Source organism: Loxodonta africana, chromosome 13 (assembly GCF_030014295.1).
Source record: "Loxodonta africana isolate mLoxAfr1 chromosome 13, mLoxAfr1.hap2, whole genome shotgun sequence".
Taxonomy (NCBI): domain Eukaryota; kingdom Metazoa; phylum Chordata; class Mammalia; order Proboscidea; family Elephantidae; genus Loxodonta; species Loxodonta africana.
In genome coordinates, this window is record NC_087354.1 from 61805921 (window position 1) to 61833596 (window position 27676).

At 40.1% G+C, this 27676-nt stretch overlaps 1 protein-coding gene across 2 annotated transcripts in view; it reads right to left on the reverse strand.

Moving 5' to 3' along the window:
- Positions 1–27676, reverse strand: part of RNF150 (ring finger protein 150) — a 317481-nt gene that overhangs the window by 90828 nt on the left and 198977 nt on the right. For both annotated transcript variants that reach the window (XM_064267530.1, XM_003417507.4), the window contains exon 5: positions 2006–2102. In XM_064267530.1, coding sequence (XP_064123600.1) covers positions 2006–2102 — 97 coding nt within the window. The remainder of the gene's footprint in view (positions 1–2005; positions 2103–27676) is intronic.

Genomic DNA, 27676 nt, shown 5'->3' on the forward strand with positions numbered 1-27676 from the left:
AGCCTTGGGCAGGCAGGGAGGGTAGCCATATACCTTGGGGCTCCGTGAGAAGCAGCTTACTCTACGTGCCTTATTCTTCATGGAGGATGTTCTGTTCTCTGGGCGTGCTTAGATGGCTGTCATGTTCCCTATCAGCTGGCCTTTAAAAATCCTTGGCAAAATTCGAAAGCTACTACTGATGGTTATCTTCCTGGAAGTCAAGTGTGCTAAGTAAAATCCCATCCAGTCTTGGTAGGCATCAAACGACGGCCAGAATCCCAAATTGCTGAACATGAAAATGTTATTAGTTTTGGAAATAATCCAAAAGGCCACCCAAAAAATTCCATTTTAAAACCAATTAATAACTCTATTCTCACCTCCCTTACAAATAGCTTCTGCAGAAGTTTGAAATCAAATGCTACTTAGTACAAAATGCAACCACCGGGGGCAGTTTGGTTTCAATGTCCTGACCAAGGCGCGCTGGGATTGCGATTTAGGAGCTTTGAAAATATCCCGAGCAATAGAAACTAGGTCAAGTGATGTAAAGGCCTTCTTTTAACTAAGTATTCTAAAGATTTTGGATACCAAAGACAGACAGACAGACAGACACAGACACACACATACCTATTTCCCCCTCCCTAACCGTAAGAACCAGTTACAGTCTGAAATGTTCAAAGTGGAAAAACCGAGTTCAGTTTTGCAAGTCAGCAGTATCTGGTAGAGATGCTGGGCTCTTAGCAATGTTTTATGTTCACTGTAATTGATTTTCACCATGAACGTATTATGCATTTGCAGCTGTGGTCTGAAAATTTAACGCACTGCACTGCCTCTTAAAATATAGCTCAGAGCTGTGGTCACACCAGTTGATTTGCATTTAGTGTATCAACCGAGCAAATCATCAACCATGCAAATCAGCATACAGCTGGCCTGGAGGCAGCTGGTGCAGGGGTAGAAAATGCAGCCAACTTCTGGCCTCATCATGCTTCAGGTGTGCCCTCTCCAACAGCGTCACTCTGATATTCCTCAGATAATTAGCCCACTGGCACTAAAGAGAACCTTTGATATCTGATCTGATCCTTCTTCAGTAACCTCTTGGAATTATTCATATTCTCCTTCATGAGTAGTGACAGCAGAGAGGTTGCAGCAAAGTGGAGGGGGCGAGTGGGGAACTGGCATCTCTATTCTGTTTGTCTAGCTTCCCTTAGACAGTGCCTTTTGTTTTTCGCACATCTCTCTTGTGAAGTCCTCACATTTAGTGGTCTGGCATACTTCCCGCCCTTGTCTGCTATGGGGGATAACATGGAGCAGCTGGTGTCACACCAAACACAGTTTGTGGGCTTCATCGGGTATGGCCCTGGGAAAGTCTTTCTCTGGAGTGTCAGGCCAGCTGGCGGGATTCTCTTGGCGCTGGGGGAGAGACTAAATTTTATAAAACATGACTGAGGGAACCAGCTTGAGGACAGCACTAGAATTAAGTGGCTCTGGCTCTCGTTTCCTGTTCACTCAAGGTATCCACAGACCTCTGAGTTTCACAGCACACAGAAGCTTCCAAGCCAGATCCCAGCAACTGTCCTCCCTCACGTTATTGGGAAGAGCTCAATGCCTCTGAAAGCTTTGTGACTGGGGGCAACATCAGAAAGCATGGCATACCGGTGACCTGGATGACCGAGCAGGGGCAATGACACACACGAACTAACCAATGTACAACTGGCCCATCAAGCCTCTGTGATGTCCTACTTCCACTCACACACTGCAGCCCAGAAGAGAAGCCTATCAGCTACATAAGCAGCACCCTGACTTACAGACGAATAACTGGACACGGTAAAAGGGTAGTGGTGGTCTCAGACTGAGAAAAAGTGAGAGGAGAAATATATTCAGACGGGGGTGGGGTTTCTTAGAGCTTCATCAGATGACACCACTGCTACGTGATTAAGGGGACATAGAACTAGGTATGCTGTGTTCTCCCTGCTTTGGGGTAAGGCAGAAAGACAAGACATTATGATGTTGTAGGCTGTGCTGTGCTTACCGGGATCCCTAGGGCTTTAAGAATGTTCATCTTGCACATAGGGCAGGTGCGATGGTCTAGAAGCCAGGGGTCAACACAGGACTTGTGGAAAAGGTGCCTGCAATGAGAACCATACATCTTAGAGTGGAGGTAACTGCACAGACCACCTAGTCCACTACAGCCCGGCAACTTGTCCAACATCACTCAGTAACTCAGTGGCAGAGCCGAGACTTGAACCACGATCTAACTCCTGGGCCAATGTGTCTCCTGTTACACCTGTCACAAAATAGGCAAAATTTGTCTGGATCCCAAGTGTGTCTGATACTATTTGTAATTGAGTCTTCCAAGTTTCAGAAAATGTAGAGAACATAGCAACGGATAGATTTTCCTTTCTTTCTCCACAGGAAAAATGTTTAAAGGAAAAAATGAGAGTGGGGAAAATGTACACACCTCATGGGTGAGTTGAAAGATGCTACTTTTAAATAAACCCAATATTTTTTTCCCCATGGACAGAAGACAACTGCAAAGCAAAGGTTGATTTCCATGAATATTTGGGATCTATCAAAAAAGGGCAGAGCAGCTTCTGCAGCATTAGCAACACAAATGACATTTTGAGTTGTTACGGCTGCTGGTTGTCAAATCAGAAGCGGATGTCCAAGTCGTAAGCATTACTGTTTGCGTGGTTGATTCACTCAGCTGCATCGCCATGCTCATGTGCCTGTCCTTGTGAGCCTTCATCTAAGTAGCAGGATAACCAGTAACGAGTTGCTGTTGAGTCGATTCCAACTCATGGTGACCCCACGAGTTTCAAAGTAGAATTGTGCTCCACAAGGTTTCAATGACTAATTTTTTTGAAATGGATCACTAGGCCTTTCTGCCAAGATGCCTCTGGATAGAATCAAACCTCCAACCTCTTGGTTAAGAGCTGAATGCATTAACAGCTAAGGAGGCATTTAATAGGTGTACGAGGAACTTCTAACTGAATTTTATTTAAGCCTTGCTCCCAAGATCCCTGCTCATAGATTTTAGTTGCTCCTCAAGTCAGATGTTTTTCTTCTCACTCATAAGACTCTAGACTACAAGCAGAAGATGTCAGGATTTCCTACCTGGGGCAAGAAGAGAGAGAACTGTCTGAATAAGTATGAGGGCTTCCTTAGGACATTTCAGTCATGCCCGACTCTCTGTCCTTAGTGGTTCACTGTTCCGTGAATGCTCCCACCCCGTTTTCTCATTTTTCTTCTTCTTTTCTTCTAACACTTCCCAAAGCCTCATTTTCTTTTTATTAAAGGGCTTTGGGCTCAGATGTGTAAAAAGGACCTCCAGGCTGGAGCTGAGTTCACGAAGTGTACCTTTTCAACTAAAATTAAAGAACCTAAGTGCAAAGGACAGGATTAGCTGTGTACAGAATAGGATCAGATTAGGGATTGGGAAAATGAGAGTAGCCGCCAGGACATGTAATTGTTTCCAGATTACTGTTTAGGATGCCCTGCAGATTTACCACTTGGAAGATATATATCTCATTCATTATTTATTCATCATTCCTTTATAATTCATTCATCCAACAAGTTGTATATGCCAGGAATTGTGCTCAGCATTGGTGTTGAAAGATTTTACAGAGGCAAGAGTTAAAATGGCTTTCCTGGGCCAACAGCCAAACAAAAATTTGTCATAAGTTCATTTACAAGAAACAACAGCTTTATGGTAATAGGGAAGCCAAGGGCGAGAAGCGGGGAGAGTGTTGACATGTTGTGGGGTTGGTAACCACCAATGTCACAAAACAATATGTGTACTAATTGTTTAATGAAAAGCTAGTTTGTTCTGTAAACCTTCACCTAAAGTACATTAAAAACAAACAAACAAAAAAAAAACCAGCTTTACGTAGAATTGAAATTTAGGCAAGTTTTCTTTATCAGCATGACTTAGCATGTTAGCGTGAGTTAGAAATTCTTAACAGCATGAGTTAGCAACACTCATCCGATCAAGATAAGCCAGTTTAGCATTCAGTGACCAACTTTCCCAAAGCAGAAACCAAAAAAACCTGTTGCTATGGAGTCAATTCTGACTCATAGCGACCCCACAGGACAGAGTAGAACTGCACCATAGAGCTTCCAAGGAGCGGCTGGTGGGTTTGAAATGTCGACCTTTGGGTTAGCAGCCATGGCTCTTAACAACTATACCACCAGGGTTTCCTTCCCAAAGCAAAAGGAAGATTAAATGTGAGTAACCAATCAAAGCCAAGGGCAAGGTACTTAGCTAAACTTTAAAAGGGCATTGTAAATATGTAGGGGCCCTGGTGGTGAAGTGATTTAGAGCTCAGGCTGCTAACCAAAAGGTCGGCAGTTCAAATCTACCAGCTGCTCCTTGGAAACCCTATGGAGCAGATCTACTCCATCCTGTAGGGTCACTATGAGTTGCAAATCAACTTGATGGCAATGGGTTTAGTGTTTTTTTTTTTTGTAACCATGTAAACTTGAGTCCTCTCACCATTTAAAGTTTGGGGTACTTCCTGTTTGTGAACCCTTTTTCACTCAATAAACCCTGTTAACTCTAATTGACTTGCTAATCAATTTTTTTTCTTTGGACACTTGGAATCAGCAGTAAACACGCTATTGACGTGGTCCCTTCCCTTAGGGAGTATAGTGGGAGAGGCAGACATTAATAAAATAATATATAAACTATTTAATGAAAACTGTGCTAAGTATCACAGTAGAAGAAGTATAGTGAGTTTGGGGGCTTGTAACTGGGAGACTTATCCTTGACCTGACAAAGTGACAAGGCTGAGACCTGAGGGGTAACTTGACATTAGCCACATGAAGGGGAAGGAGAGAAGAGAAAGAATGGCTTGTGCAGAGCCTTGAGCTGGGTGCTAAAAGAAGGCCAGTGGGAGGGAGAGGCCAACAGAGAAGAGGGGTCTAATACCAAAGCTGGGTGAAGCTACCTAATTCCCAAAGAAAACCAACAGCAACCTCTCTATATCCAGGCTCTACACTCAGGGAGCAAGTTTCTGATCTGAACTTGCTCACCAACTGGCATTCCTCTGAGGAAAAAAGTCAAAGATCTGGCTGCTTTGATCACCCTGGTAGTCAGCCTCTATGTGATTTCTGCACACGTGCTGGAGGCAGAAATGTGGTAAGGTTGATCATTACCTGTTTTAGCTTAAAGAAGTCACTTAATATCCCCAAGTCTCAGTTGCCTCTTATTTACGATGAAGATATATCTACTCATTCAGAGAAGACTTCCCTAAGAAGCCACAGAAAAGCTAGTTGTTATCCTCTAACACTCTAAGTTACTTCTCTCTATGCACTGGCCATTCCTACATCTCCAACTAGAATATAAGTGCCATGAGGATCAACACACTGTCATATCCTCAGCATCTAGAATAGTTCCTGGTACATTTGCTGCATGAATGGACATTTATCAAAGGACCTGACACACAGTAAGCCTTGACATGTTAGTTTTAATGTTTCTCATTAAAATTAATAAATTATTGATTATGAAAGTCATTTGCTTTGTTTCATATGGAGAGTAGATTTTGACTATTTTGGGGGAGAAAAACAATCAGATTTACGGAGAGAAAACCCAGTTTCTCTACTCTGCCCTTCTATCATTCTCTTCCTTGCTTGCCTGTTCATCAGGTCCCACTGATTTGTTCTTCCTAGTACTTTGACATTCATTGCTTCTTTTCTTTTCTCAGTGCTACTCTCTCATTCATAATCTCATTATCTTCTTCTCTGTATTACTGCAACAACATCTAAACTTTTCTCCATGCCTGCAGTCTTTGCCTGTTCTTTTCATCCCATTCATCACTGCCAGATTTATCTTCCTAAAATAAAGCTCTAGTTACGTCACCTCCTTGTTCCATTCTGTTCTGTGCTAGGAACTGGGTACAAAGACGAATAAGACAAGTTCCTGCCTTCAAGAAAAAAACACAATCCTCCAAGGAGTCCCTTTTAACCATAATGTGAAGTACTGTTTGAAGGACTACAATCCTGGATCCATCATTTTCTGGCTATTTGATCTTAGGCAAAGTTACCTTAGCTCTCTAAGACTGTTTCCTTATCTGTGAAATATCTCATAGATAAAGGTTTGTGAGTGAATGAAAGTGTGTGTGTGTGTATGAGAGAGAGAGAGGCATAATGAATGAATAACAATGCCCACAAAGCTTTAAATGTAAGTCACGGCACTCCTTAATTGCAACGTATTATTAATCTTATTAATACCATGGCACTGCATCTTGTTTTTAGATCTTACCTTATTACTGTGATTGCTACTGTTTAGTTTCACGTATCTAAAGTGAAAAGCAAGTAACTGAAAATTTTTTAAAAATCAAAGAGAGAACTAATGGCAAAAAAAGAAAAGTGCTGAAATGACACAGAGGGTGATCATGCTTATGAACTAACATTCACTTATGTCTAGCACCATATTTCAAATATGACAACTATATCCTTATAGTTGGGATTGCAAAAGAATTTCTCCCTCCCAAGTGGAAAGAAATATGAGTCACTAAATAAACAAAAAAAAGAATAGGGAAAGACTCTGGATTTAGTGAATTATACCAACAGTTTAGTAAACATCTCTAAGGCAAAGTGAATATCAGCTCATCCTGTTTCACAGTTCTCAGCAGAGCCCTCTCCTTCCCACATTTAACACATGCTGTGTGAGAAAGTACATACAAAGGAACTATGGGACCAGATATTCTATCTCTTAACAATCCCAACAAATTGGAAATACAACAGATGGTTGACCCAAACTATTCATTTACCAAAGAGAAACAAATCCTTTAGAAGGGCTTCTTCAAATACCTAACAAAAGAGGGTGCTGACAACTGCATAACAGTGCTGAGATGATTATAAATAACAAAATAAGTTCTCACTTTTTTTTTTTTTTAAGCAGTAATGGTGTTATAGATTGAACTGTGCCTCCAAAATATGTTGAAGTCGTAACCCCTGTACCTGTGATGTGACCTTGTTTGGAAATAAGTTTTCTTTTGTTATCAGTTCCTTGGAAACCCTACTGGAGTAGGGTGGGTCCTAATCCCAATTCCTTCTAAGGGACATTTTATAAAAGAAGAAGAGACAAGGAAACAGTCAGACAGAGGAGGAAGGCAGGTGCCATGTAAAGATACATCTACAAGCCAAGGAACACCAAGAAACGCCTGGGGCTATCAGGAGTTAGGAGACAGGGAAGGATCTCCCTCTACAGCATATCAAGATACAGCATGGTTTTGCTGACACCTGAATTTCAACTTTTAGCCTCTAGAACTGTGGGAAAATAAATTTCTGTTCTTTAAAGCTACCTACTGTATTTTTGCAAATAACACGCCCAAGCAAATAATGTGCCCACGCATATAACATGCATAGTGCACTTTGGAAAATAATGCATGAGGGAGTTGCACGGTTGGCAAAAACAAACAAAAACATATAATGCACATGTTATTTGCGTAAAATACAGTACTTTGTGGTATTGTTTTAACGGCAGCTCTAGGAAACTAAGACAAGTAGCAAACCAAGATAAACTCATTTCCACATCGACTGATTCTTGTTTTCTCTCGTTCTTTCATCTATCTGTGTGACTCCCAATTAAAGAACATTTTTTCCCCACCTGGAGGAAGAAGGTGGCTGCTTTGACCTTTCTAACTCATTCACTTCTGTAGACTTTGTTAGTCCCTGACACCCTGCAACTGTGATTAGGATCCCGTGGTTTTCCTTTTGACACCAATGCAATCTGTTTCATTTCCCTTCGTGAAATGGTTATTGAAGAATGTGAGTCACTCAGTACCTAAGAATACCTTATTCCTAGGCAACGTTAACCATTTCAAAAAGATCTTCAGTGCTTTCTAAGGGGAGGTTTCTTCAGAGCTTCTAAATGTTATTTGGAAAGCTGTCAATGAAGTGAGAGTATGTGTTTAATGAATAAACACCACCAATAATATCGACCAGCTACTATTGTCATAGTAGCTATGCCTACTATGTGCCATTAGGAATACACAACAGCCCTATAAGGTAGACATTATCATTTCTATTTTACGGAGAAGGAAGGTAAAGCTCATTAAAGTAAACTGAATTATCCAAAGGTCTAAGACTCAAACCCAAGCCCAGAGCCAGTGTTCTTTACACAACCCTATACACCACCTTCCTCCACCAAACTGTATAACATCATAAGCAAGGAGGGTAGTTGGAGGTATTCAAAGTTTTATCCTTTTCAAGTGTACTTTTTATGTTCCTGCTTGAAGATGTTTACAGTATTTTAATTACTGGAATCAGGTCAAACAAAACCAAAGAGAGGAAGTGATTTACCTCAAGTGTATTCACTTGGCTACAGAAGGCAAAAGCTGTCAATACTGGCCACATCAGTCCTATACTTATATATGGTCTGTTTGACTTATTTGTGAAGAGGATAACACTGGCCCCTGAATGCTTTCTATTCTCCATTCTCTACTGTGCAACAAATCTGAACAATGGTAAGTTGGCGGCTCCACCACCTTCCCAAAGAATTTTCATATTTGCATCATGAAGTACCATTGAAAGTTGTATACACAGGTTCTTCTCAACCTGGCCTGGTTCATCTTTGTTGCCTTACTTTTATTATTTATTTTTTTATTAAATAATATTTTATTTTGTTTAAGGTGAAAGTTTACATAGCAAATTAGGTTCCCAATTAACAATTTTTGCACAAACTATTCAGTGATATTAGTTACATTTTTCACAATGTGTCATCATTCTCATTCATTCTATTCTGGTTGTGTCATTTCCAGTACTCTAATTTCCCTGTCCCCTTGCCTTCTCATCTTCGTTTTAGAGTAATTTTTGACCATTTGGTCTCCTATAGATGATTTTTTAAAGGTGCATAGTACTCATGGGCGATATTCTTTATTTTATGAGCCAATCTATTATTAGCTAAAAAGCGACCTCAGGGATAATTTTGGTTTAAGGTTTAAAGAGTATCTTAGGGTGATAATCTCGAGGAGTCCTCTAGTCTCAACTGGTCCAGCAAGTCTGGCTCATTTAAGAATTTGAGTTCTATTCCACATTTTTCATCCCCTTCTATCAGGATCCATCTATTGTGGCCCTGATCAGAATGGTTGTTAGTGGTAGCCGGGCACTATCTAGTTCTGGTCTCAGGGTAGATAAGGCCGTGGTTAATGTAAATGATTCATCTTGTAGACTAGGTTCTCCTCTGAGTCTTTGGTTTCCTTCTTTCTCTTTTATTCCAGACAAGTAAAGACTAATAGTTGTATCTTAAATGAATGCTTGCAAGCTTTTAAGATTCCAGACACTACTTACCACATTGGGATGTAGAACATATACCTTATGAACTATATTACACCAATTAACTGAGTTGTCCCAGTAGACTATGGTCCTAAGTCTTCAAACCCAGAAAACCAATTTCTCAAGGTATTTGGTTATGTCTACGAAGTGTCTGTAACTGTGTCCCCTAGTTGCCTTAGTTTTCTAAGAAAAATATAACTATATTACTCCCTAGGCTTAAAAGTGGCTCCCCACTGCCTATAGCACAAAGTTAAAATGCCTGACCATAGCATGCAAGGAAGTCCCACACAATCTGGCCCTTGTTGTAACTTCTGCCTCACCCCTACGCTTACTCGACATACTTGCCATAATTCTGGAATACTCTTCTCAAGTTTTCTCTGCTTGGCAAACCACTACTCATGTTCCAAGTCACAGTTCAAATGTTGCTTTTTCTGTCACGCTTTCCTGAACTCCCTGCCCCTTTTCTCCAAGCTCTGGAGACTCAGTTTTTTTCTTTTCCTTTTCTCCCTATTGCTCCTTTCGCATATGTTGTAGCTGTTGAGTATGTGCTTTCCTGTCAAGTTGTAAGACCTGCTTATCACTCCGCAGCTTGTGACCCTGGGCAAGTAATTTAACCTACTGTTGCTCTGTAAAACTGGGGTTACAGTAGTATGACTTTAAAGGGTTGTAATGGTAATAAAAAGACATGAAACACTTAGGATACTATCTGGGACATGGGAAGCAAGAGTATCATGTGTTCCCCACCCCCCACCCCCAACCCCAACAATTTGTTTACATAGGGGTGAAATTCAAATATTTTCACAACCGATATAGCACCAACACTGACCAATAAGAGTAGATACCAGCTATAAACAATGAGCATGGAGCTTACAGTCTCAATGTTTACCCTGTGCAGTACAATTAATTACTTTTGTGTGTGGCCTTTCTAGTCATGGGCTTGTAACTCCCACCCAGGTGATTGTGTGATAGGGTAATTGTGGCCTACCAAGGGAATTGGTCAGTTTTGGCTTAAAAGAGCCAATCCAGAAGTAGGGAAGAGGAGCTCATCGCCAAGGGAAGAGAGGCCCGGCAGCAGAGACCACGCAGCAGGAGACAGCGTGGTGGGCTTCTCGGCCCACAGAGACAGAAAGCTGGGTGCGTTTGGGGAGAGGCTTAGGGCCAGGGAGAGGAGTGCCTGTCAGTACAGTTGGGAAGAAGCTGTCCTGATGAAAGAACTGCATCCTGAGTGTTCTTGAGCCTGAATTCTAACTGGTACTTCCCTAATAAACCCTGTAATTGTTAAGTACGGTCTGTGAGTTCTGCGTGGCCACTGCAATGAAGTACTGAACCCAGCTGAGAAGTAGTGCTGTGGGACGGACGGCTGCTGTGAGAACTAGTAAAGATGGAAGAGAGAGGAGGCATGTCTGACCTCTGCCTCATTGGAATCAGCCTTAGGCTGTTGATCTTGGTTCTCCTTCCCCCTTCCACCCTCAAGTCATTTTTACACTCCGGTTTATTCTTCTATGCCCCCAGTTAGTTTGTAACCTCCTGGGGGGCGAAGATGAAGTGTTTCTACCAGACCTCCAAGAGTGCCTGGGGTAGTGTATGTTATTTGCCTAAAAAATGAATTCTGAAACCTTATTTCCCCACATCATTAGTAATTAACAGTAACTTTGTTCCTATTCCTTGCAAGCGATTCTTCTGTGGTAGAGCCTACTTTGGTAGCATTTTCCTAAAAACTTTCATGGACTTTAAGATATGAAAGAATTCTGCCTTCTTCTGAGGCAGTGGTTCCCCATGAGGACATTACAGGAATTGATGAGTTCTGCTTAGATTGCCTTATACAAGCCACATAACCTTACACGGCAGAGCATTTCTTCTATGCACATCTCATTGTGGAAAAAGTGATTTATGGATCTGGGCACGTGCATTACTTGGTTAGAATGACCAAAATGGCAGTGGTGATGGCACTTACAAAACATCGATTTAGCCTAGACAGTGCAATGGATGTTGCTCAGGAGAAATGTATCCCCTTCCTACCCACAGAAAAAAAGAAATCTAAATTGCTCTTATTGATTTTCTTAAGTAGGATTCCATTCATCCATTTGTCTAGCTACTGCTAAAATCAGTGAATGCGATGAGAACTTTACCAGAATTTTGACTGCCAGGGCTTTGAAAAAACACCATGGAGATCACTTTTTCAGTATACCACCTTGTCAAGCTCAGACACCATACCTGTGGTCCAGTAACCAGAAACCCAGGCATTTAATGTACCACAAGATTTCTCTATATTTTCTACTATGCTGTATTATGCAAACCAGTAGTTTTAATCTCCATCCCAGCTAGGGAGAAAAGAGCTTTGTTGACCCAGTGGTATTTCAGTGATGTATGCAATAGAAGGTAGCTTCCTTTGTTATATATATGAGGAGGTCTGAAAAGGACTATTTCTGTGTGTTGTGAAAGAGACATTAAAATTGATACCAAAACTTCTAACCACTAGGAATGCTCAGTTCTGAGTTAAAGTAGGAAAATATTCATAGAACAATAAATTCACTAATATGTAGTATTTACATAGTATTACTTCATAGAGGGGGGCAATGGTGGTTCTGTACTAGAAATCTCCATGTGGGAGACCCAGGTTCAATTCCAAGCTGATGCACTTCAAGTGCAGCCACTACCCATCTGTCAGTGGAGGCTTGAGTGTTGCTATGATGCTGAACAGGTTTCAGTGGAGCTTCCAGACTAAGACAGACTAGGAAAAAAGGCTTTGTGATCTATTTCTGAAAAAATCATCCAATGAAAACCCTATGGATCACAATGGTCTGATCCCATCGTGCATAGAGTTGCCATGAGTCAAGGGCTAACCTGACAGCAGCTAACAACAAAAACAACTTCATATAGAGTACTGTGCTAGGCATTGGCAGTACAAAGATGAATCAGACATGCATCCGGTTGGTGAGGTGTTTTTAATATAAAAGGGGTGATAGGAAGATGCACAGTGGAGAGGTTAAGATAATCAGGCTGGGGAGTAAAGCAGGCTTCATTTCTAATTTTGGCCAATTGACCTGGATTAACCTCTTAACCTCTCTGAGCCTTAGTTTCCTCATTTATAGAATGAAGATAAGAATAGTATTTATCTGAGGCATTCATGGTAGCTGTGGCCATTTGACTGATCCTGGACAATAAGCTATGAACAGAAATAACAGATTTCACTTCCAGTCATGACATTTAATTTCTGGCCTGTGAATTTAACAGTGTTTGAGATGATTATTGCTTCATTGGCCTGATTGCCATGGGCAGACTCTCGCAGCTGATGTATAATGGACACAATATAAGAGTAAGAAATCTTTTTTGTGTTAAGCCATGGAGAGTTTTTTTTTTTTTTTTTTTTGTTACTGCAGCAAAAGCTAACTTATCCTGCCTAGTAAAATACCTTATGGGATTTTCGAAAAGATTAAATACTTGTTTATAACACACTTTTTAGCAAGTGCTCAGTGAGTAATAATAAACTAATTTCAATGATGTTAGTACAAAATGGAAAGTGATGGATCACACACAGGTACAAGTAAACTGTCACAAGAATTCAGGGAAGAGAGCAGTTACTTTGTGAGGAAATTAGGAAGCTTCCTGATGTAGTTAGAGGCCTGGAGGTCAGCCTAAAGGATGGGAAGGACTTCGAGGTATGGAGATTGAAGGAAAAAAAATTCAAGAAGGAATTTATAGGTGTAAAGGTTTAGAGACAATATTGTGATATATATGAGAAACTCAGTTGGGTTGAAATATAGGCTAATTTACAAGTAAGAACAGAAAAGAAAGTAAAGTTGGAAAGGTAGGATGGGCCCAAATCATCATCTGGAAAAAATCTAGATGGATGAGGCAGGAAAGAGATAAATAACCATGGGCCTGAACCAGGCTTGCCCTCATTCCTTGTGCTGAAACAGATGAACTTCTTGTTATTTTTTCTTTCTATACTGTCTCATGTATTTACATCTCCTATATGAAAAGTCCTTCAGTGGTGAAGATCCAGTATTTTGGTGCTTGATGTTGACCAGATAAATTAAGTAGACACCAACTTCTTCCTACCAGAAACTCTATCCAACTGGCCCAGAGCCTCACTGTGGGGAGAATTCTGCTTTGGAACTTGGCATAATGGTTTGACCAAGTATGAGAAACTGAGTTTCCCTGATTCCCCCTATTTAGATTATGTAAAAAACAAAGACAAAAACAAAAAACAGATGCCATCAAGTTGCTTCTGACTCATGGTGACTCCGTGTGTCAGAGTAGAACTGTGCTCCCCAGGGTTATTGATGACTGATCTTTTAAAAGTAAATGACCAGAACTTTTTTCTGAAGTGCCTCTGGGTAGACTTGAACCTCCAACCTCTGCCACCAGAGTCCCACCAGGGACTCTGTTTAGGTTATATAAACATCATTATAACAAATAAAATAATAAAATAAAAAGAAGAAAAGAAATGGGAAAGAGAGCTTTAACACAGACCCAGTAGAAAGCATACTCTGGCTATTGTTTTAAAAATAATTACTTTGTTTTGGCAAGCTAACCTGTTTACAGGTTTACACGATGGAGCAAAAACAAAGAGAATCCAATAAAATAAATTGCTACTCACCTCACAAGAGATGACCTGTAAAAAAAAAGGGTGGTCTACTTTCAGGCACACAATAACAAGCCTTGAATCATTACAGAGAAAGTAACAGACTTAAAACTGGGCTAGACTGGATTTGGTCTCTCTGGAGTTTGGTTTGGCCAAAACCATAACCCCAGAGAGGTGACCATGTGATACAGTAGCCTCACAGGGCAGAGGTGAGGATGGGCCTCAGGTGTCAAATCAATGGGCCAGTGTAGAGTGGAAAGATAAGGAACCTGGGTGGCACAAATAGTTGGTGAGTGACTAAATGGTTAAATGCTTGGCCACTAATGGTAAGGTTGGCAGTTCAAACCCCACTCAGAGGCATATCGGAAGTAAAGCCTGGCAATCTGCTTCTGAAAGGTCACAACTTAAAAAATTCTATGGAACAGTTCTACTCTGCATACATGAGGTCGCCATGAGTTGGAATCAACTCAAGGGCAAATAACAACAACTAACCTAAAGTTTGGCAGTTCGAACACACTAAGCAGCTCCACGGAAGAAAGGCTTGGAGAACTGCTTACGTAAAGAGTCCAGCCAAGAAAACACTATGGAGTAGTTCTACTCTGTAACACATGGGGTTGCCACGAGTCAGGGGCTGACTCTATGGCAGCTAAGAACATCAACAACACAGTGGAAAGGGCGCTGGATTAGAAGTCAGAAAACCTGAGTCAAGGCTTTCTTTCAGTAAAATAAAATGGCGGTCATAGTACCTGCCCTATCTATAGCGAAGGCTGCTGCGAGATACAAATTAGACATTATACATAAAAGTGCTTTGTAAAGAGTAGAACGCTTTACAAAGTTGAAGTATTATACTGAGCAACCATTTATTTCACCCTGCTCTTGAGTTTTACATACACTTAAGAAAATGCAATAAAACTAAAAAATTATGAAACTGTATCCGGTCCTCTTGCTACTAATTTCAATTTCTTTTTTTTTTTTTCCTACAGTGGAGAAAATAGATCCTTTGGGAATGCAAGTTACGAGGGAATTGCAGAATCCTCATTTATAGGGCGTGTGCCTCCATGGGACTCTGGTAAAGGGAGGTTGCACTTAGAACTTGACATTGGTCTAATTATATCATTTGGCTGGGACAACAAAGTTGGTTGGCATTTGTCCTGTGTGTCTAGTTGATTAATATAACTGGGGGTCAGGGCATTTGAAGTCAGAATGCCATATTTAACAAGGTTATTACAGTTCGAGACTTTTTTCCTGAGGCAGCTTTTGCTCTGTTGAATACACACCAGAAAACAACACATCAGATATCATTTACCAGCACTGCCATTTCTTTTCATGTTTCCTTCCTTTCATCCCTTAAATGAAGAGGTGTCATCTAATTTTTGGCAGTTTACATACGCTACTTTGAACACACAAAAGTCCAAAGTAATCAAAGGAAAATGATTAGAAAACAGCATCAGCAAACTTAGAACTCAAATTTTAAGTTATTTTGACTCATGTACAAAGTGAGCTGGAGTCCTGGCGGCACAGTGGTTAAGAGCTTGGCTGCTAACCAAAAGGTCAGCAGTTCAAATCCATCAGCCGCTCCTTAGAAACCCTATGGGGCAGTTCTATTCTTCCCTATAGGGTCACTATGAGTCAGAATCCACACCACGGCAATGGGTTTTTTGGTACAAAGTGAACTATTCTTTTTTTTTTTTTTAAGTCCAAAGCATAGTGTCTGTGGTACTTTTATATTTTTTCCTTTTAAATAGTAGTATAATCTACAGTAAAATGTATAAATCTTAAATGTATATATCAATGAATTCTTAAAAAAATATACACCTATTATATATTTATGTACACACTACCCAGATGGAGATATAGAACATTTCCATCATCCCAGAAAGTTCTCTCATGCTCTTTCCCAGTCAATACCCACTCCCTACCACATAACCTCCATTCTGACTTCTATCAGCAAAGATTAGTTTTGCCTGTTATTGAATTTCATATAAATAGAATCATGAAGTATGTATTCTTTTTTGTCTGGCTTCTTTTGCTCAAATGAATGTTTTTCACATTAGTCTGTGCTGTTGTATATATCAAAAGTTTGTTTATTTATACTGCTGAGTAGTATTCCATTGTATATGTGTGCCCTAATTTGTTTACAAGTATTTCTGTTGTTAGACATTTGGATTGTTCTCATTTTTGGCTGTTATGAACAAATCCACCATACCCATTCTTACGCAAGTCATTTCTGATCATATGCACTCATTTCTCTTGGCTATATAACCAAATGGGATTGCTGGGTCAGATGGTAGCGTTTAACTTTCATGGAAACTTTCAAATAAATTTCCAAAGTGGTTGTGCCATTTTAAATTCCCACCAAACTATCTGGCTTTTTATTTGTCAGAATATGTTAAATACTTTCCTAAAAGAATGTTGTGTTGTGTTGTGTCGTGTTGTTAGGTGCCCTTGAGTTGGTTCTGACTCATAGCAACCCTATGTACAACAGAACAAAATACTGCCTGGCCCTGTACCATCTTCACTATCACTGTTGTGCTTGATCCCATTGCTGCAGCTACTGTGTCAATCCATCTCGTTGAGGGGTCTTCCTCTTTTTTGCTGACCCTCTACCTTACCATGCATGATGTCCTTCTCTGGGGATTGGTCCCTCCTGATAACATGTCCAAAGTATATGAGATGAAGTCTCACCATTGTCACTTCCATAGAGCATTCTGGCTGTGCTTCTTCCAAAACAGATTTGTTTGTTCTTCTGGTAGTCCATGCTATATTCAATATTCTTCGCCAACATCATAATTCAAAGCTGTAGATTCCTCTTCAGTCTTCCTCATTCATTGTCCAGCTTTTTCTCACACATACAAGGGGACTGAAAATGCCATGACTTGGGTCAGGAACACCTTAGTTCTCAAAGTGACATCTTTGATTTTTAACACTTTAAAGAGATCTTTTGCAGCAGATATGCCCAATGCGATAGATACGTCATTTGATTTCTTGACTTCTGCTTCCACAGGCGTTGACTGTGAATCCAAGTAAAATGAAATCCTTAACAACTTCAATCTTTGCTTATTATGATGTTGCTTATTGATTCAGTTGTGAGGATTTTTGTTTTCTTTATGTTGAGGTGTAATCCATACTGAAGGGTGTAGTCTTCGATCTTCATCAGTAAGTGCTTAAAGTCCTCTTTATTTTCAACAGGCAAGGTTCTGTCATCTGCATATCACAGGTTGTTAAAGAGTCTTCCTGCAATCCTGTGCTATGTTCTTCTTCATATAGTCTGGATTCTCAGATTAATGGCTCAGTTTATAGATTGAATAAGTATGGTGAAAGGATAAAATCCTGACACATACTTTCCTGACTTTAAACCACTCTGTATCCCCTTGTTCCGTTCAAAAGACTTCGCTTAGTCTATGTACAGGTTCCACATGAGTACAATTAAGTGTTCCGGAATTCCCATTCTTTGTAATATTATCCATAATCTGTTATGATCTACACAGTCAAATGCTTTTGCATAGAAAGATATTTACCTGTGTTTCACTGACTATGCAATGGCATTCAACTATGTGGATCGTAACAGATTATGGATAATATTACTAAGAATGGGAATTCCAGAACACTTAATTGTGCTCATGAGGAACCTGTAGACAAAGAAACAGTCGTTTGGACATAACAAAGGGGTACTGCATAGTTTAAAGTCAGGAAAGGGGTGCGACAGGGTTGTATTCTTTTACCATACTTATTGAATCTGTACGCTAAGCAAATGCGACCCAAATAGTCCCCAGCATGTTTTCTCCTTTTTCAAAATGGGTGACTGAGAGCTTGAGACAACTAATGCCATGATGAACCTATAAGTTCTTCTCCTTGCTCTGCCAGCCTCCTCCTTCACATGCCTCTGTTAATGTCTTTGTTTTGACCAAATGTTAATGACTTTGGTCTTCGTTTTAAACCGATGCAAATAACCTTTTGTTATGTCCGACCACCTGTGGCCTACAATCCCCACAGGAAAATCAGAGCTCAGGTATCTGATATGTATATCTTTAGCCTAATAAAGAAATGTCTGGCAGGGGACTACAAAGACACTTGTAACCCTTGTAAGAGTCTATATAAAATCTAATGTAAAATTGCTCTTTGGGACTCCACAGAGACAGCCTGTGTTGCTGTCAGGTCCTTGGTGATGTGTATATTTCCTGAATAAACTTTCTCATTCCCTCTGACTTGGAGTATGTTTCATTGGCTTGACTGCTCCAGGGCACGGAGCCTAATCAGGTAACACAAATAATCTCAGAAGCCAGACTATATGAAGAAGAACAGGGCATCAGGATTGGAAGAGGACTCATTAACAACCTGCATTATGCAGATGACACAACCCTGCTTGCTGCTAGCAAAGAAGCCTCAAAGCACTTAATGAGAAAGATCAAAGACTACAGCCTTCAGTAGGGGTTGCACTTCAACAGAAAGAAAACAAGAATCCTCACAACTGGACCAATAAGCAACATCATGATAAAGGAGAAAGGACTGAAGTTTTCAAGGATTTCATTTTACTTATACCCACAATCAACACATCATGGAAGCAGCAGTCAAGAAATCAAATGATGCATTGCATTGGGCAAATCTGCTGCAAAAGACCTCTCTAAAGTGTCAAAAAGCAAAGATGTCACTGGGAGGACCAAGGCGTGCTTGACACAAAAAAAAGCCATGGTATTTTCAATTGCCTCATATGCATGCAAAAGCTGGACAATGAATAAGGAAGACCAAAGAAGAATTGACAACTTTGAATTATGGCATTGGCAAAGAATACTGAATATACCAGGGACTGACAGAAGGAGGAACAAATCTGTCTTGGAAGTACAGCCAGAAGGTTCCATAGAAGTGAGGATGGCAAAACTTCATTTCACATACTTTGGACATGCAATCAGGAGGGACCAGTCCCTGGGGAAGGACATCATGCTTGGTAAAGTAGAGGGTCAGCGAAAAAGAGGATGAGATGGACTGACACAGCGGCTGCAACGATGGGCTCAAGCATAACAAGGATGGTGATGATGGCACAGGACTGGGCAATGTTTTCTTCTGTTGTGCATTGAATAGGATCACTATGAGTAGGCACTGACTGGACAGCACCTAGCAACAACAACAACAAACATCTTTCTGGTATTCTCTGCTGTCAGCCAAGATCCATCAGATATCAGCAATGATATCCCTTGATCCATGTCCTCCTCTGAATCCAGTTTGAGTTTCTAGCAGTTCCCTATCAATGTACTGCTGCAATCACTTTTGAATTATCTTGAGCAAAATTTTACTTGCGTGTGATATTAATGATATTATTAGCTAATTTCTGCATCCTGTTGGATCACCTCTCTTGGATCTTTTCCAGTTGGTTGGCCAGGTAGCTGTCTTCCAAATTTCAGTTGAAATGTTTGTTGAAACATCTCAATTCTGTCAATTCCTGGAGTCTTGTTTTTCACCATTCTCTTCAGTGCAGCTTGGACTTCTTCCTTTAGTAATGTCTTAGACTGGGTTCTCTAGAGAAGTAAAACCAGTAAAGTGTATAAATATATAGACAGATTTATATCAAGGAAGCAGCTCACGCGACTGTAGAGGCTGGAGCACCCCAAGTCCATGGATCAGGATAGAGGCCTCTCCCAATTCATGAAGCGGCAGAAGCTGGTGAGCCCCAGACTGGCGAGTCAGAGAGCAGAGCTCCTGCTCACAAGCTGTGAAGGCTGTTGCATCCCAAGATTAGCAGGCAAGACCACAAAGTTTCTCCTGATTCACGTAGCTGCAGGGGCTGGCAAACCCAAGATGGGTAGGTTGAGGGGCAGGGCTTCTTGCTCGCAGGCTGTGAAGATCAACAAACCCCAAGATTGACAGGTAAGTTGCTAGCTCAAGTCCCAAGAACTGGAGGTCAGACAAGGGACAGCTGCTGGATCCAGAACAAGCCAAAAAACTTGGCAAAGTGAGCAGAAAGGGAGTAGGTGGCGGAGGGCGGAGAGATGAAGGCTAAGGGGGCAGTGAGCATCCACAGGCCCCGCCCCTGCCAGTACCACTCAGAAGACTTCATCATGGGGTGATCACATATGAAAGTTCAACAGGGAAGTGATCACAACATTATACAACTGCCAAAACACTAAGAATCATGGCCCAGCCAAGCTGATACACAATCTTAACCATCACAAGTACCATCAGCCTGCAGAAGTTGGCAAAAATCTTCAATTTCTTCATCTGTGGCCTTAGTGGTTGGTGTGTAAATTTGAATAATAATATGTAATAAGGTCCCCTAAAAGAATAAAGTTTTCTAAAAAGAAAGACCTTCATAAAAAATGACTATTGAGTGGTATGCTATATACCAAAATAAATTTCAGATAAATTAAAAAAAATTAGTTTATAAGTCAACTTATTTCTTAATGGGGAAGGACTTGAAGGAGGAAGAGATAAAAACACAAAGGTAAAAATAAATTTTATAACTTACAACTTTTTAATTCTGTTAATCAGAAAGCATCACAAAAACAAAATAAAAACATATATTTGAGAAAAAAAAAAAAACTACCAAAAATAGGAAGACAAAATATCAAAAATATTTAATGCCACACTTTATCATTTCTAGGCCATCCATTTTTTTTCCCACATTTTAACGTCTCTGAAATTAGAAAGCGTCTTATAATCAATGGCAATTTACATTAGACATAATATGATATACGAAGAGCTTGTGTTAGTCAACAGTAATATTACAGAGAATCAAAAATGTGAATTAAAACTAAGTGCTACCTTTATATTTGGCTATCAAATGATAGAAGCCCTGGTGGCGCAGTGGTTAAGAGCTTGGTTGCTAACCAAAGTTCAGCAATTCGAATCCACCAGCTGCTCCTTGGAAACCCTATGGGGCAGTTCTCCTCTGTCCTGTACTGTCGCTATGCATTGGAATGAACTCGACAGCAACAGGCTTGGGCTATAAATGATAGAGATGTTTTAAAAAGGCGGTTCTGATGGTGCACTTGTACAAACACTCTCATATACTACTAATGAGGTACAGACTGTTGAGCACCTTTCAGGAAAGCAGCTGGACGACACTTATCAAGATCCTTTAAAATGACTTTCCATCCAGTTAGTTCACTTTTAGGAATGTATCCTAAGGGATAAATGAAGAAAAAAATTGCAAACAACCATGGTCATGCTTTTATAATGAAGAAAACCTGGCAACAATTTAAAAGCTGAGCAATAACCAAAAAAACCAAACCCGTTGCCTTTAAGTCGATTCTGACTCGTGGTAACCCCATGTGTTACCAAGTAGAACTGCTCTACGGAGTTTTCTTGGCTGTGACCTTTATGAAGGCAGATGGCCAGGTCTTTCTTCCACTGTGCTACTAGGTGGGTTTGAACTGCCCACCTTAAGTTAGTAGTTGAGGACAAACTATCTGTGCTACCCAGCAGCTGTTGAATAATACAGGAGTAGTTAAATAAGCTCTAATAATGGATTATTATGTAACCTCTAAAATATTTTAAAATACTTCCTAACATTAAACGAAAATGCTCATGTTTGAATGTTAAATTAGAAAGCAGAATAAAAACTGTACCTGTGGCGTGATTCCACAATGTTTAAAAAATATACATATGTGATGTTCATATATGTATCATAAAATTTAAATATACTGTGTTAATAATAATAATAACGAAAATAATAATGGAAACCCTGGTCGCATAGTAGTTAAGAGCTATAGCTGCTAACGAAAAGGTCAGCAGTTCAAATTTCCCAGGCGCTCCTTGGAAACCCCATGGGGCAGTTCTACTCTGCCCTATAGGGTTGCTATGAATTGGAATTGACTCAATGGCAACAAGCTTGTTTGTTTGTTTGTTTTGTATTAATAATGATTATTTCTTAGTGGGAAGACTATTATTTTTGTTTACTCCTTTATACTTTTCTCTATTTTCCACAATTAGCAATGAAACCTCAGAAGGTATGTATATAAAAAATCACATCTATAAAGAAATGTTGTGTTCTGTTGTTAGCTGTCGTTGAGTTGGCCCCCGACTCACGGCCACCCCATGCACAATGGAAGGAAATGCTGCCCAGTCCTGCACCATCCCCATGACTGGTTGTGGATCAGAGCCTTGTGGTCCATAGGGTTTTCGCTGGCTGATTTTCAGAAGTAGAGAGCCTCGTCTTTCTTCCTAGTTGGTCTAGTTCAGAAGCTCCACTGTTCAGCATCATAGCAACATGCAAGCCTCCACCCACAGACAGGTGGTGGCTGCGCATGGGATGCAGCAGCTGGGAATCCAACCAGGTCTCCCATATGGAAGGTGAGAATTCTACCACAGAGCCACCACTGCCCCTCATTATCAACAAAGATACAGCTGTAAAGGATGCACACTAATCTGCTTTGCATAATACGGGCATGAAGAGCAGGTCAAAACTTCTGAAACTCAGCCAACATTCACCACTCTTTTCAAAAAGCAACTCGGAAAAAATCTGTCCCGAATCAAGCATATGTAACAGGCACCACAGGGTGAAATCAGGACAGGCCATCTCTGCCTCAGCTAGAAAGGGCTCCTTTGTTTTCCGCTTCACGAGTTACAGGACGTGTAGTTGGAATCCTGATCACATTACAGCATTTTCTAAAATTTTTTTAGTCATAGAGAGCTTGGAATGGCCTGTCCACACAGACATTCAGTTCATTTTGACTCATCTTACAGACTAATTTCTGGGTTTAAAGACATTAAGGGGCTAGTGTCTATTTTTAGTGTTTTAAGTAAACTTTGACTATGATTCTTTGAGTCTTCAAAAATTAAAATGACCTTCATTTTTATATTGGGTTATGATTCTTCTTTATGTTATGTTGTTTACTATGATCTTGTCATACCTGGCAGGAAGAGTGAACGAGAAAACCAAGCCAAACCTATCGCCATTGAGTCGATTCCAACTCATAGTGAACAAATGGGACAGAGCAGAACTGCTCCACAGGATTTTCTTGGCAGTAATCTTTATGGAAGCAGATATCCAGGCCTTTCTTTCATGACGCTACTGGGTGGGATTGAACCACCAACCTTTAGGTTAGCAGCTGATCACAAACCATTTGCACCACCCAGGGATCCTGAGTGAATGAGAGGCCCCCTAAAAAGGAAACTTCACAAATGAGTATCTGAGTCCAACTCTGATTTTGCATTGGGTTGTTATTAAGGATCCAAGATAGGATCCTACATCAGAGTTTTGAGAGAAGCAGGGGAAGTTATGAATTGCTGGGGGTGGGGGTAGGTTAGAAGCACTGGGTGAGGAAAAGGAAACTCTGGGACATATTGAACAAATAGCCTTCCAAGGAGGCCCACTGGGCACAAGCCATCACTTGTAAAGCATATTTGGTGTATACACCAGGCTCTCAACTACATCATCTCATTAACTGATTGAGCCTTAGAATATATGCTTGTTCAGAAAACTTTTCATATGGATCCCTTTACTGTGTCCTATGTGCCTTCCACTAGATGTTGCCTCCCAGAGCTGTTTCTTCAGTAGAGGAAGACATCACCTGTCTCGGAGTGCAGTATTTGAAGAGTCAACTAACAAGTAGGTCCAGCTTAAGAATATGCATCAGTCACAACAGCTGTGAAAGAAAAGTAGCTGGCTGGCCGACGGGTTAGATGGACAGAAAAGATTTATGTGTCTTGCTGATTGCAAACACATGGTACGTAAGATGTCAAAGAACTTACATTCATTTGAAACTAGAAGACCAAGTTTCCTTTGGACGCCTCGTTAGGAAAGGCCAATTGTTAGAAAAGGACAACATGTTTAGTAAAGTAGAGGATCAGTGCAAACGAGGGAGACCCTCAAGGAGATGGACTGACACAGTAGCTGCAACCATGGATTCAAACATACCAAAGATCAGGAGTCCTGGTGGTGTAGCGGTAATGTGCACAGAGGCAGATGCTAAGGTAAGGTTGGAATGAGCCACAAATAATTTAGTACTATTTCTAGCAACTTCTCAAAATGTTAAGTGAAAGAAGCAGGGTATAAAATGATGTTGACAACAGTATCTCAAGCTTGCAAAAATACGCATAGGAAATAAAAGGAAGGAAGTACTTAAAAATGTTAGCAGCGGTTACCTGGAGGAAGGAGTTAGGCTGAAATTTAAATATTTTATCCAGTTTTCAAGTTTTCTATAATGAAGATGCAATGGACAAGAGAAAATCACTCTTAAAAATACGAATACATTACTTTTCTTCTGTGGAATCTTTTTTAATTTCCTTATGCCTAGTGTTAGTTTTTCCTCCTGTACCTCTAAATCTTATACATTTGCCATTATTGTTTTACATATCACTCTGTATTGCGATCACTTATTTAAATTCAAGTGTCTCCCCACTAAGCAGATCACCTTTAGGCAGGGATCATGTCATTTATCATTTCATCTCCGATACTCAGCACTATTCCTGGTACATAGTTGCTACAAAATGGTTTGTTGTTCCAAATCAAACATTTAATTAATAAAATGTTTTTGGCCAGGGTCAGCTTGCTACCAGGCAGCTTTTAAATTTTTTCAAAAAAGTGTGTGGAAGACAGATGAGGGCGCAAAGTCAAAGAAAAAGATAACGGTAAAAACTAGTGTCCTCTAAAACGAGTCCATATGCCATGGTCATAAGCTGGAGCTATGAAAGAATTTGACAGGTATGTAGGGGAAGGATAAATACATTTTTTTTTTAAAGGCAAAAAAGAAATTTTGCTTTGTCCAAGGCATTCACATTATTTCTAAGATACTATGTTTTCGATATTTTGTAGTTAAAAAGACTGAAATGGGCAACCATAAGATAAAAACCATGGAAGAATCAGATAGCCCAACATCTTGTCTGGATAAGAGAAGATGATAATACTTCAATATCTTTTGGGGTTAAAAATCACAGTCATGAACATTAACTTTCCAAGCCAGAACCAGTTGCCATCAAGTTGACGCCAATTCGCAGCGACCCCGTGTGTGTCAGAATAGAAATATGCTCCCTATGGTTTTCAATGGATAATTTTTCAGAAGTAGATTGATGGGCCTCTTTTTCAGCTAGGAGCCCAGTGTATTAACTGTTTGCACCACCCAGGGACTTCTTGAAAACAAATAAACACAAAACAAACCTGCTGCCGTCCAGTCTATTCGAACTCATTGTGACCCTACAGGACAGAGTAGAACTGCCCACTGGGTTTCCAAGGATGCAGTCTTTACGGGAGCAGACTGCCAGGTCACTCTCCTCTGGAGCGGCTGGTGGGTTCGAACTGCTGACCTTTCGGTTACCAGCCAAGTGCTTAGTCGCCACACTATCAGGGCTACTTTAAGCACCAATACCAACCCTGAATACAGTATAATACATATTTGGCACAAGTATATTGTAGCAAAACCAAAATTTCTTTGAAAATATCACAGTTGTGTATTAGGATCAACTCAAAATCACAAAAATTAGATGTTTTTTTATGATCTGGAGCTCATCTGGGTGCAGCTGTAGTTTCCTCCCTTATGTGCCTGACACCACATGGGGAAACCCCACCTTTACGTGTTAGGGAAGTACCTGGATGAAGAAAGAGGGAGAGGTAAGAGCTGGAGGTGTACGTGCACGACTTAACTTCAACAATCACCATGACTACAAACAAAGAGGGGAAGGCATTTATGAATTCATCATCATGTGTGGAAGGGTCTCCAAAAGAGACAAAGAATATGGTGATGCTGAAGAAGCTGAGGTCCAAGTGTATGCCTGGGTGGTTTGAAAGACATCTTAAATAGCAACAATATGGAAGAGATGAACCAAGCATGTCAGGAGTTATGAGGCCACAGAAAAGAGTATGAGAAGGAAGACAATAAATTAGAATGTTTTTTGGAATAGTTTTTACTCCAAGGAGATGAGAAGAATTCAGGGGATGAGTCAGCCTGGAAATAATGGGAAAGAGTCTATGAAGTTCAAGGAGCAAGGGCTTAATAATACCCCAGGGGAAATTATCTAGCAAAAAGCAAATGCCAGGGCATTTGTTTGATAAAATCCATTAGGGAAACTGTCTGGCAGAAACCAGCAACAGGCATAAAAAAAATCCTGATTTTAAAACCAGCATGGAATAAAATAGGTGAGCTATTCAAAGAGTACGTATGTGCGGCTAGTATAAGATCAAACAGTAATTATCTATAACCAGTGTTTCATAATATTCGATGTATTTTGTTATTTAAAGCAGGGACCACGATCAGAAAATGGACAGTAAGGAGCCTGAAGCAAAAAGAATCAAGGATTGAGCTGAGAACCAGAATAATCACGTAAAAAATGAACGGCTTACAGTCAAATTAAACTGGTCTAGGGCAAGTGCTGGTGTGTAAATAAATGTTTTATTTTTATGATAAATATTAAAATGCTATTTTTTCTTGGTTAATATTTCCAAAAAGTTTATACTGTAAAAAGAGGTCTTAAGTAATATATCATGAAAATTTAAATACTGTTATATCAATGCAATTCACCATAATTAAAAATTGAAAACAGCCACACACGCCAAAATAAGGGCAAAGCCAAAACCAAAGCCATTGCTATCAAGTCGATTCCGACTCACGGAGACTCCATGTGTGCAGAGTAGAACTGCTCCACAGAGTTTTCAAGGCTATGACCTTTCTGAAGCAAATCGCCTGGGGTTTCTTTTGAGGTGCCTCTGGGTAGGTTCAAACCGCCAGCCTTTGCAGTTAGTAGTCAAGTGCTTAGCTGTTTGTGCCACCCAGGGATTCCTCAAAATAGGGGTGTGCTAAATTAAATTGTGGTACATCTATGCTTGAATGTTATGCAGCCTCTAGCAATAATCAGTAGTAACATGGAAAATACTCAAGGCAGACTAAATGAACAAATTGCTTAATATTGTATGAATTGTAGAGTTAACAATGCTGTATATAATTTTAAAAACAGATTTTCTGAATTTCAGTTGTAAAGGTCTCTGAATCCTCAGGAAAAAGTTGCTACTTACCTTTAATTTGCTTTGGTTATTTTTTATTAGGGGTACCCTTATAGGGCTTTGAACAAACTCCAAGTAGAAAAGTAAAGAAAGCACTTTACTTGTAAACGATGAGGCTTTATAAAATCCTTAATAAAATATTGCAGCGATGAAGGATGCTCTCTGTAGTACACACACTGCCATTCTTTGACAGTTTTTCCAGGAGTCACTGGGTGTATGCTGCATGTAGTGTCTACAAAGGGTATTTATAGAGAAGAAAACTGCCAAGCTTCATGTTTTCCACATCACGATTTTCTTAGAGGTCAAGTCAAGCAGCTATGAACTAAGGGAGAGTGAGTCACAATGGAAGGCTTTGGCTGGGGCCACTAGGGTTCACTTTCCTAAGGGGTGTTTTCCTAGTGATCAGTTTGCCTCAGACCATTTCAACTCAGACCTGTTCTCCTTGGGAGTTTCGGCATCCATTTGTGCATCCTGTCCCTTCTTGTCCCCTCTCTGTCATTTTGGGATGATTAAACCAATTTTTCAAAAGGCACATTTGTATTTATTTTGTATTTCTAATAAATCATGCTTTAATTTGCCTTGTTTTATGAACAAATGGATTGTTTTACATCTTTGTGGCATATATATATTTTTTTCTGCTTTACTTATAAACACTAAGAACTTTTAAGGCCCATTTTTTCTAGCTGGAAAACCTTTCTTCAAAGCATAATTGAATCCTTACTTTAGGGCACCTGCATGAAAGCAAAAGCACTAAAAATCGGGTCTTCAATGACAGGAGAACTGTTTTTAGGTAACTTAAAAATATTTGAATTTATTTAAATTTAGCGATTTAAAAATTCAGATACCTTAACAGTGAATTTCAATTAGGGAGAGGACTTAGGGTTATATGAGAATCACCTGGGAAAGTTTTC